The 12,710-nt window shown below is 42.6% G+C and overlaps 1 protein-coding gene across 2 annotated transcripts in view; it reads right to left on the bottom strand.

Annotated features, from left to right (window-relative positions):
- ighmbp2 (immunoglobulin mu DNA binding protein 2) overlaps nucleotides 1-12,710 on the bottom strand; it is a 59,565-nt gene that overhangs the window by 25,636 nt on the left and 21,219 nt on the right. For both annotated transcript variants that reach the window (XM_078220453.1, XM_078220454.1), the window contains exons 9-10: nucleotides 10,507-10,681; nucleotides 1,385-1,567 (exon numbers count right to left, since the gene is read on the bottom strand). In XM_078220453.1, the coding sequence (XP_078076579.1) occupies nucleotides 1,385-1,567; nucleotides 10,507-10,681 (358 nt within the window). The remainder of the gene's footprint in view (nucleotides 1-1,384; nucleotides 1,568-10,506; nucleotides 10,682-12,710) is intronic.

Here is a 12,710-nt window from a genome sequence, read left to right on the forward strand (position 1 = left end):
AAACAAGGGCAAGTGAGGTGAGGTGCTTGCTAATTGCACACAATAATGACTGCAAGAGCCGTGCATTCCGTCTGCATCCAAGTCTAAATATTTATTCTGTTTTTACCATTTGAAGTTGATGATAATTCTACTAATATGCAGATGATTAACATTTTCTACAATTCGTTATGAAATGTTTGGCATCTATTAAATGTATTTAATCTTATTCATGGGGTCACGGTTAGTTAACAAAACTGATTTCAATCCTGCGGTCTACTGAGTTGAAGGAGAGTGACTAATGCGGCCCACTCACCCATAATTAGGTGGACCATCATTGCTCTATTGCAAGGGAAGTGGACTATGAATGTAGGAAGTCTTGTCACAACCATATAGGTGAGACTGCACCTAGAATACTGTGTAGTTTTGGTCTCCTTAAGGGGGGGTATACTTGCATGAAGGATCATTTGACTGATTCCTGGAATGAAAAGATTGTCTCATAAGGAAAGGTTTAGCAGGTTGGGCCTATACTTGTTGGAATTCAGAAGGGTGAGAGGTTATCTTATTAAAACAGATCAGGTTCTGAGGGGATTGACAGGGTGAATGCTGAATGTTTCTCCTCGTGGAGGGAACTATAACTAAAGGACACAGTTTCAAAATAAGGGATCTCTCATTTAAGATGAAGATGAGGAGTAATCTCTTGTCGCAGGTCGTTGATCTTTGGAATTCTCTGCCCCAGTGAGCAGTGAAGGCTGGGTCAATGAACATATTTAGGATTGCATGACACAGATTTTTGATCTACAAGGGAGTCAAGAGTTGTGTGGCAGGCAGGTACGTGGAATTAAGGCCACAATCAGATCAGCCATGATCTTTATGAATGGTGGAATGGGTTCAAGAGCCAAATGGCCTAGTCCTGTTAATATTTATGTTCTTATAGTCCTACAACGTTCTGAGGTTTTTCATAGGGGCTTTATTAAACTAAAGGCTGACATAACAGGCCAGAATGGGAGAAGCATAAAGGTGTATGATGCTTGTAAATTGGGAGAAAATTACTGAAATAGGAAGTGGTGGCACCTTGGAGAGATTTGAAAAGGATAATAATTTTAAAACTTGAGACTTTTTGACCAGGAGCTAAGGTAGGTCAGTGGACTAAGGTTAATGGGTGAACAGGACTTGGTGCAAGTTACAGTACGGGCAGCAGAGTTTTGGATGAACTCCCATTAACGAAGGGTGGAAAACGGGATGCCAACCAGAACACACTGGGACTATTAAAAACTGTTGTATATTCTACATCTCCCGGTTCTGATTAAAGTTTATCGGCTTGCATTATTCACCATTGTTCTCTCCAGTGATATTCCCTGGGGTTTTGTTTTAGCATTTTCAGCTTTCATTTCATTATCATACTTACTTTAGCAAATGTTCTGCCACCATCTTGTGAGCTGTGAGTCGTCCATAGTACATCTGCTTGGAGGCCCATTGCATTATGGCATCGTTCATTCGATACTGTACAGTCAGCATTCTCACCACCTGCTCACCAAATCTCTGGATTATTCGCTCCATCAAACTGAGCGATAGCCCATTAGCTGCAGCTCTGTTGGGAGTGTGCAAAGAACAGTTAAACTGCAAAGAAAACCCAAAGACGACAGGCAGATATATTCAATTAAGGACAGAGCACAACTCAGGAATTTTTACAATCATGCTAAGTTGTCAAATTTGCAGACAATCTAAAAAAAGTATCACACTGTAAGAAAATCGACTCAATTCCATTAGATTGCAGCAGACACTGGAATAATTAAGCATTTCAAAGTGAGCACAATCGATCACACAGCTTTAATGGAGCTTTATTACAGAATACTTCCCTTTAATTCATCATCCAAAACATTCCTGTAATTTCCAGCTGCTGCTGTGACAGGCTGATAATGTGAGCTCTGACATCATTACTGAGCAGGGCTTACAGGTTAGCCGAGCAACAGCAAATCGTGATTATTTTCCCCAATTTTTCTACAAAATGTTTTCACTTTTGCAATTAAACTTACATCGTGACTGCCTGAAAACGTTCTACCCAACCCAACTAACAGCCCCTCCAGTGAGGTCCTCCATCTGATTCCTGGTGTGCAGCACAGGCACTTACTTCCCCAGGAGATACTGAACCTTCAGTGTTCCCTACTTAGTTAAGGAAGAATAAATGGCTCCCAGACCTTCCTAACACTGCTCTTAAACCAGAAAGTGCAAGTCTGTGTGGCGGTGTTAGCAAGACAAGCATTTGCTGCTCATACCTAGTTGCCCATGAGAAGATGGTAGTAGGCTATCTTCTTGAACCACTGCAGTCCTTATGGTGGAGGTACTCCCTCAACGCTGTTCGGTAGGGATTTTCAATGTTTTAACCCAATAATATGTTTCCAATTTGAGATGATGGGAAGAGAAATTCAAAGTGATAACGTTCCATGTACCTGCTGACCCTCATCCTTCTACACGGTGGAGATAGTAGCACGATTCTGCAGGCCCGTTTGCCGCGAGCGCAAATTCCCTTATGGCCGCTAAATCTAACGAGAGGGCCATAACCAGATTTACGACGACAAGATCTCAGTTTGAGATCTTCCTTACCCCTCACCAACAACATAATCAGGTTAACACCCATTGAATGAATTGAAATATAATTATATGGCTTAACTCTGTAGCTTCTGGACCCGTTACAGGCTCCCCTCCTCCCGGCACAACCTCATGCTGGTGAGAATCACTATTGCTGGTCAAAAACAAAAACCAGTCACGATGACCACGGAGTATAGCCATGGAGAATATATAGCCTTCAAGTAGTGAGAGATGTAGCACTGCCCTGTCACCCTGGCAGTGCCAACCTGAGGAGGTGGTGGGTGGGGTCAACCTGATGTCAGTGTGGGTGGGGTGCCCTAATCATTGAGGGGGGGGGGGGGGGGGGGGGGGGAGAGAGGTTGTCCCTCTGCGTTCAAGGGTTGAGGGTGTTTGGGTCCCGATGTATGTGATGGGGAGGGAGGGGTTAACTTTACTTTGACATCTGTGGAGCCAGCCTTGCAAGCTCTATCAGGCCCGTCCCACCCCCCCAATTTTTTGACAAAGTGTAAAGTGTGAGAAGATATGGTGAGAAAAATTGGCTGTATTTTTGGAGAGAAAAATGCCAATTTTCAGTCAGAACCTGACACTTTTTTTGGAAACTTCCACCCAGCTACTTTTGCATCCATCATAATTCAGCCTCACATGGTGTGTGACCTTCTGGCGAGGTGCACAACATTCAATCAGCACTTGGTCTACAAGGGGAATGAAGAGCTCACTGTGTGAATGAAAACCTAATCTTGTACTTTGAATTATTTACTCTGATCCCTTTCCTGAAGACAGTGACTCATGCTGTGGTAAATTTCAAAGGCACCAGCAGTACCTCATTCATCTGATCATAGAATGGTTACAACACACAAGTTGACCTTTTGGCCCATCCTGTCCATTTCAGCTCTCTGCAATTGCAGCTGACCTAGTTGCATTCATCGAATCCTACATTGCAGAAGGAGGCCATTCGGCCCATCAAGTCTGCACCGACTACAATCTCACCCAGGCCCTATCCCCATAACCCCATGCATTTACCCTAGCTAGTCCCCCTGACACTAAGGGGCAATTGAGCATGGCCAACCCACTTAATCCATATATCTTTAGTCTGTGGGAGGAAACCGGAGCACCCAGAGGAAACCCATGCAGACACAGGGAGAATGTGCAGACTCCACACAGGCAGTACCCAAGCTGGGAATCGAACCCGGATCCCTGACCCTGTGAAGCAGCAGTGCTAACCACTGTGCCGCCAAGGCACTCCCCTGCCTTTTCCTGGTAGTCCTGCAAATTTTCTCTCCTGAAATATTTATCCAATTGCCTTTTGAAAGCAACAACTATTTCTCCCTCCACTACCCTTCACGCATTCCAGGTTATAACCACTCGCTACAAAAAAAATATTTTCCTCATGTCTCTGTTGTCACTTTTACCATCCAGCCAGTTACTCTTCATGTGGAAGCTTGTAGAGTTTCAGCAAGCTATTCAACTATCAAGGAACCACAGCCAAGTTCAATTCTGACCTCATTCACATGTACACTTCAGCATGGATATCAAGAGTAGAAACTCTGCTTGTTTTTCACCAATCCTATCTAGGGATGCTGACAGCATCTATAGGGCACCTATTATAATTCCAGGGTTAATTAATTAAATGGCCTGAATTTTATACTCCGTAGTGAATTTACCAGCAATTCATTCCATGCCATTGTCCCTCCCTATCTCTGCAATCACCTTCAGCTCTACAAGCTTGCAAGACATTTGTGGTGCTCAAATTCTGGCTTCCTTTGCATCCCTAATTTTAATTACCCTGCCATTAATAGCTGTGTCTTAAGTTGCCAAAGCTCTGGAATTCCTTCCCAAAACCTCTCTGGTCTCTTTCCTCCTTTCAGACACATCTTAAAACTTATCTTTTTGACTAAAGTTTTAGTCAGCTGCTCTAATATCTCTTCAGCTGACTCAGCATCAAATTTTGTTCGGTGATATCCATGGAAAGTGTCTTGGGTCATTTTACTAAGTTAAACATGCTATAAGAGTACAATTTGCTATTGTTGTAAAAGTTCACTTATAATTAAGCGGACAAGCCCAGAATTCTTCTGGCTTGTTTACTGAGTATCTATCGCGCAAGTACCATAAATGTAATCCTTTGCATGTATTTGAGTGCTGTATCTTCCAGTGAGGTACTGGTATAGTGATGTTTCTGGAAGAATGCAAAACAATTCGGACAGCAACTTCCTGATGTTCAAGTTTAACTGCACATGATTTAAGGCTAGAAATTGTTGTCTGAATTACTCATTAAGAACAGTGAGCTCTGACAGCTTTACCATTATAGCTACCACAAAATCTGGGCCATATTCAACTTTGTTACCTTATGAACTGCTGCCCCGTGTGGCTCGTAGCCACAGTTGGATCTAAACCCACTAAGCAAGCAAAGGAACTGGAATTAAAACTTTTATTCAATCTGTCTCTAACTTACATAATTGCAGCATATGTTCATAATGCATCAACTAAGCACCATAACAAGACTGGGAATATTAATAGGCTTGTGAAACATTGTTATCTCAAAGCACTCTTGGTGGCTGAGCAAGTTAATCTAATGAACAGCTGAAGCCTACAAATTAGTCCAATGCTTGAAATAAAGAGAGAATGCTGCAAGTACTTAGTAGATCAGGCAGCATCTGTGGAGAGAGAGAAATAAAGTTAACGTTTCAGTTTGATGACCATTTAGCAGGGTTCCAACGAAAAGGCATAGATGTGAACTGCTAACACTGTTTCTCTCTCCACAGATACTGCCTGACCAGAGTGCTTCCAGCATTTTTTGTTTCTATTCCAGATTTCCAGCATCTGCAGTATTATTTGTGTCAGGTCCAATGTTTGATCTGGGTCTGTGCGCACTCAGTTCCTCTAATCCAACTCAGATAGCTAGAAAGGCCAGCAATTGGCCTATGAAAGCCTAATTAAAGAAAAAGCATTTGGATGGGGGGGGGGGGGGGGGGGGGGTGTGTGTGTGTGTGTGTGTGTGTGTGTGTGTGGAGAGAGAGAGAGACGACCTCTGGATCTGCCCTCGCTCCCTCCCCCTGCCTAGGCATCCCCACCGGGACCCCGATATTGCATCCTCTTCCTTGAGACTTCTGACACCTTGACACTTACCGTTTTTACACTTCCCAGACTTGGCCAGTTGCTGCAGAGACCAGAGAGATGACAGCCAATCTGACCAGCTGGCAGCTCTCTCAGGCGGGACATCTTCCCAAGTGGGGCCGAAGTCTTGTCTAGTGCCAATCAATGCTCATTAGAGCATAAATTGGTAGCGTGTCAACCAGAATCAGTAAGCCCCCGCCATCTGAAAATTTCTGATCAAGGAGTGATACAGCGCAGCAAGAGACCATTGGGTCCATTGTATCCATGCCAGCTCTTTGAAAGAGCTATTCAACTGGTTCCACTCCTCTAATCTACCTCCATAGTCCAAAAAAATCTTTTTTATGTATATATCTATGTCTGTTTTGAAGGAGATTGAATACGTTTCCACCATGCTGTCAAGCATTGTGTTCCGTTTAACTGCATGAAAAAATGTTTACTGATATCATCCCTGGTTCTTTTGCCAAAAACATAAATTGGTTTTGTCTGCTTACTGACCTTTCTGTCACTAAAATCAGTTAATCCTTACTTACTCTTATCAAACCACTTCATCATATCTCTTATTCACCTCATATACTCCAGGGAGAACAACTACAATTTCTCTTGCCTCTCTAAGTAACCGCAGTCTTTCATCCCTGGTACCATTTGAGTAAATCTTCTTCAACCCTCTCTAAAATCTTGACATACTTCCTAAAGAATCCAATCAAGTTAGTCAAACACAATTTGCCTTTAATAAATGGCTTTCATTTTGGGACTCTTCCTGAAAAGGCAGGGGAAGCAGTGTCTTTGAATATTTTTAAGCCAGAGCCAGAAAGATTGTTGATAAGTGAGGGGAGGTAGGGTGTGAAAGGTTATCAAGAGTAGGCAGGAATGTGGAGTTGAGGTTACAATCAGTAAGCCATGATCTTATTGAATGGTGGAGCAGACCTGAGGGGTTGAGTAGCCCAAGTGCCACTCAATTCTGCTCCAGATTAATATCGCTAAAATTCACTGACATTAGGCTGATTGGCTTTGTTTTCTGAGCTGCACTGGAATATTTGCAACCCTCCCATGCTCAACCACCATTCTCATGCCTAAGGGAGATTGAAGGTTGCTGTCAATGCCTCTGCAATTTCCACCTCTAATTCCCTCATCAAGCTATGATCCATCTCATCCAGATGAGCTTGCTCTTCTACTTTTGAGTCTGCCACCACATTAAGTACCTACCCTTTATTTTTTTTGTATTCTATCCATTTATCTACCATCTCCTGACTATTGTGACATTGACAGCATTTTCTTCGCTCGTGAATACAAATGCAAAGTACCCAAATCATGCCCTCAGTCTCCATGGGAAAAACCTTTTAGACCCTAATCTGCCCCATGCTTCCTTTGACTATCCTTTTCCTTTATATGATTACATTCTGCTCCTATATGAAAACACTTTTGTGGCCCAAAGAGCACTCACCAAAATGCAGTTATGATGATTCTCATCTCCCTGTTGTGTAATATTGAATAATCTTGCAAATACTGTTCAGACATTCTACACTACACCACATTACACTTTCAGAATGCCACTTAATTGGCCTCCTTGATTATTCCCTTAAGCAGAGGAACAAGTCAATATTCTTTTATTAATAGTCTCAAGAAATTGCAAATAAAGAATTATGTTTACAATGGAATTTGTCATTGAGCTAAATTCATAGCATGTGGGTTATCGCAATGTTGAGGGGGAGCTCCAATTATTCTTTCATATGGGCAAAATATTCATCATTCATGAGTAGCATGGGCCTCAGTGAGTCACAAGGGTCACATTCTCATGAATAATTGGAGCACTGCATGGTCTAGAATGACAATTATTTACTAGGTGCAGCTCGCGGAGCTGGGATATAAAACAAATATGGAACACATCGCATGGAGAGTAGAAATTGCTCAAATGTAATAAGATTTCCACCTCCCTTGTGTTTGGTGATTGAAAACACCAGCTTACCTGGAAGACACACTTAAATAACTGAAGTAATCAAGTGTCCATCAATCACTTAGTGAACAACAATGTCAAGCACAGCATTCGTTTAATGTGTGTAACAGTATGGGTCACTTGTAATAGTTCTTTCTACTCACTATACTGTCCTCTTCCACCAAGCATTAATCATAATAACATGTACTCATATAGCACTTATAACAAAACATAACATCCTAAGGCAATTCCCAGGAAAGTTATTCAAAAATTTAACACCAAGCCACATAAAGGGATATTATCAACCAAAAGCTTGATCAAAGAAGTGGAGTGGCCATTGCACATGGACTACCACATGGTCTCGGCAGTGCGGGGCCTTACTCTTCACTCTCAACTGCAAAAGCTCATGGAGCGTCCTCCTCAATTTGGCTCAGAAATTTGTCACCATCTTCTGCCTACTCTATGATGACCAAGTTGCGATCCTCGTGAATGGAACCATCACAAACTCTATCTCAGTGAAGACTGGGGTCAAACAAGGCTGTGTCACTGCTTCAACTCTCTTCTCCATTTTCCTCACAGTAAAACCGCATCTCACCTCCAGCACATTATCCACAAGCTTGAAGTTAATCTGCAGAGCAGATGTGAAACTGTTCAAGCTACATCCAACCCAAAACCAAAACCGCTCCAATCTTAGTCACAGAGCTTTAATGTGCATTTATGTGTGCCGCTCACTCAGAAACTGAGCTCCACATCGTGTCCACCTTTTCTCTGAAGCATATGGATAAATAGGCTTTTCTCTAAACACCCGGAAAGTTTTCACAGTACATCACTTGCCCTCATAGATTAAGATCAATGGCGAGATCCTGGAAAATGTGGAGTATTTTCCGTACCGTGGCAGCCTCCGGTCAACGCAGGCAGGCATAGGTGACGATTTCCATCATTGCCTTCAACATGGCATCTCAGCCTTTGGTCGACTGAGGAAAACAGTTTCCGAGGACCAGGATCTCAAACCTGTGTCATGGTTTGCTGAACAGCAGTGATTCCCGCACTCCTATACACTTTGGAGACTCGGGCAAGTTACCTCAAAACACTGCAGAAGTACCACCAATCATGCTGGCAGAAGACTCTCCAAACGTGATGGCAAGGGGGTCCAACAGCAGTGCCTTCTTCCTAACCAGTTTGCTCAGCAACAAGGCGCTAATGACTCAAACCCAGCTCCTCTGGAAAGTGTATGTAACTTATGTTTGCCTGACACGAGACTTAGAAAACAATGGCTCTACTCGGAATTCGACTGCAGTAGGGGAATCCCAGGATGACAGTGGAAAAGCTTTAGGGATGCCCTCAAAGTATCCCTGAAGATGTCAAACATTCCTACCGACTCATACGAGTCCTGGCTTGTGACCAAACAAAATGGAGAAGGCTCACCAGGAAGGCACAAAGCAAATCAAGAGATTTCACTGGGAGCACGCGGAGACAAAGTCGAGGTGTGGAGGGAGCACACAAATATCCAAACAACCCATCCATCAACCCTTCAAACACCACCTGCCCTACATGTGGCAGAGTCTGCAGATTGCAAATTGGACTAATCTGCCATCATAGAACCCACTGAACCAATGTGGAAGCAAGTCATCTTTAATACCAAGGGATTGCCTAAGAAGAAGGTCAAAGAAGTAGATATTAAGGAGACGTAAAAGGAGAGAGAGCAAGATAAAGAGAGGAGGTGAGAGTGACTGCCCTTCACATCAAGGATGCATTTGAGCAAGTGTGGTATCCAGAAGACATAGTAAAATCAGGAATCAGGAAGAAAACTCTCCACCGATCAGTATTACAAGGACAAAGAAAGATGGCTGATCTGGGAGGGCCGTAGGACAAGGAAGCTACAGAGATAGGAAGGAGTAAGGCCATTGAATTGATTATGTAGATGAGAATTTTAACATCAAGACATGCTGGACCAGGAGCCAAAGTAAGTCCGTGGAGTAATGGCTGATTAGGATTGGTTCAAGTCAGGACATGGACAGCAGAGTTTGGATGAGTTCAAGTTAATGAGGGTGGAAAATAGAGGGCTGGCCAGGACATGACTGGAATAATCCAGTCTTGAGATAATAGGAACAGGATTTCGGCATTCGATGAACTGAGGCAAAGGCAGACTGATTCTGTTACAAAGGAGGGAATAGGCAGTCTTGGCAATGGAGCAATATGATCAGAAGCTTATCCCAGGGTCAAATATTATGTCAAATTTGTGAACAGCCTGAGACAGTAACCGGGAAGAGGGAAGGGGTCTGTAAGTAAAGAACGGAGTTTGTGGCAGGAACTGAAGACAATGATTTCAGTCTTCCTAACACTTAATTGGAGAAATTTATGCAGCAATAGGACTAGCTTTACATTGGTTATAGAGGAGTGTTAGTACAACTGGTCCCCAAAGTGCTGGCCCCAAAGTGGCAAAACCAATGTAGAACTGCTAAATTAGATCCATCTGATAAATTTACATTGGGATTACAGCTTACTGTGCATCATCCATGAAATGATAACAAGCATTGCCAGCATCTTGAAGGAAAAAACAGATACAGAGTATTGGACACAGACTGGACCCCCTGATTTCAACTATGATAGAGATGGAAGTTGTTGCATTCAGGGAGCACCACTGGATTATGCATCTGTGTAGATTTTCCAAGCTATTTTTGAACACATTTTTGCATAATTAGATTTACAAAAATTACTAACTCCTCAGATTAAAATCATGCTCAGAGCTGTGCTCCCATTTTTGTGCAAGGATCCTTTCTTTACAGCACCTGAAATTTCATTTTGCCAAGGGTATCCATATGCAGACAAAGTTTGACGTTTGAGCGAGGGAGAGGGGTTTTGTTATGTAGAGAGCCTCTCACTACTTTTAGTGCACTTACTTGTGAGAAATGATGGTCGGAGGAAGTTGTTTGTGGTCCCCAGCCAGGATACATTTTGGGGCTTTCAGTAATGGTATCCAGCAGCTTGCTTCCAGAGCTTGTGCACATTCATCAATCACCACAAGGTCAAAATAATCATCAGAGAGTAGTTTTAATGGACCATCATTAGAAGCACCTGGAAATCCCAAAGAGCAGAAGGGAACAGTAAAACTGCATCATCATTGGCTAAGCTGGGCATTTTGATCTACTATAAAACAGTAGGACTGCAATTCCAATATTTGCAAACCTCAATTATTATCCTACCTTGAATTCAATGTCAGAGAATTACAGACACTTTTGAAGTTCTCTTTATATGTAATATGGGCATAAATGATGGATAAGCATATGGTTGTTGTTGTAACGGCAACTTTATGTTTTTAAGTTTGACTTTTATATGCCATCTCTAATGGTCCAATATGTAAACTATTTCTTTACAAATGTGCGGTAATCTGCTATTCTGAAGACTTAACTCCCAAGTCTAAATAATTTGGTGAAAGAACAGAGGACAATATTGACTTGCCATTTTCAAATCATGGCACATAAAGAAATTGGAGCTGTGCAAAAAGACCCTTAAAACTAAATGTCAAAATAATGGATCAGCTTGGCAAACTTCTTGAATCAGAAGCTTGTGGTTTCAAATTTCACTTCAGGACATGGACACATCCACACTTTAATGTAGTACTGAGCAAGAACTGCACTGTCAGAGGTGCTGTCTTTCAGATAAGCATATTAATCTGAGGCTCTGTTTTCAAATCCCGATTTTTGAAAATTATTCTTTTACAAGATGTGGTCATCGCTGTCAGGGCATCCTGAATCGCCTCTGGGAAGGTGGTGGGGTGCCACTTTCTTGAACCACTGTGGGTCCATATGGTGTAGTGCACCCTAGGGAAGGGAGTTCCAGGGATTTGAACCAGCAACAGTGAGGGTGGTGTGGGGCTTGGAGGGAAACATGAAGATGGTGATTTTCCCATGCATCTGCTGTCCTTGTCCTTCTCGGTGGTAGAGGCCATGGGTTTAGAAGGTACACTCGAAGGAGCCTACTGCAGTGCATCTTATAGATGGTACACACTCCTTCCAGTTTGCACTGGTGGTGGAGCGAGTGAATGTTGAAGGTGCTGGGTGGCATACCAATCAAGCAGGCTACTATGTCCTGGATGGTGTTGAGCTTCTTGAGTGTTATTGGAGTTGCGCCCATCTGGGCAAGTGTTGAGTATTCAATCACACTCTTGAATTATGGCTTGTAGATGGAGAGGCTTCAGGGAGACAGGAGGTGAATTACTTGCCTCATAATTCCCAGCCTGACAGAGGCTCTTGTAGCCAGTCTTTCTTTTGTTGGTTCAGTTCAGTTTCCGGTCAATGATAACGCCTACAATGTTGATAGTGGGGGATTCAGCAATGGTAACGCCATTGAATACCATGAGGAGATGGCTAGATTCTCTCTTGTTGAAGATAGTCATTGGCTGGCACTTGTGTGGCGCAAATGTTACTTGACATTAATCAGCCCAAGCCTGAATGCTGTCCATGTCTTGCTGCACACGGACTGCTTCAGTATCTGAGGAGTCATGAAAGGTACTAAACGAATTATCAGCAAACATCCCCACCTCTGACTCTACAACGAAGGGAAGATCACTGATGAACAAGCTGAAGATGGTTGGGCCGAGGACATTAGCCGGAGGAACTCCTGCTGCGATATCCCAGGACTGGATAATTAACCTTCAACAACACAAACAACTTTCTTTTTGCTAGGTATGACTTCAACCAGTGGAGAGTTTGCCCATTTATTCCCACTGACATCAATTTTGCTCGGGCTCCCTGATGCCAAATCAGTATGGGTATTAAGGAAAAACAAAGTACTTTTGAAGAAGAAAATACAAAACACAACCAAAATATAGAGAGAACACTACAAATCTTAAAACAAAAGTAGAACAGGTTGGACTTCAGCTAGTCTGGAAGGACCTAAGACCTGAAATTTCAACAGCAGGTCCACAAATGCTGCCTGACCTACTGAGTAGTAGTTTCTTTTTCATTTTTACTTTTCAGACCAAAAAACATATTAACAGGTCATTCATTTCACTACCATTTATGGGAAAGTAAAGATAAAACAGCCGACATATCCAGCTAAAAAACAACAATCATTACTTTTCGAAATAGTCTGTTATTAAGGT

The sequence above is a fragment of the Mustelus asterias genome, chromosome 9 (genome assembly GCF_964213995.1).
Source record: "Mustelus asterias chromosome 9, sMusAst1.hap1.1, whole genome shotgun sequence".
NCBI lineage: Eukaryota > Metazoa > Chordata > Chondrichthyes > Carcharhiniformes > Triakidae > Mustelus > Mustelus asterias.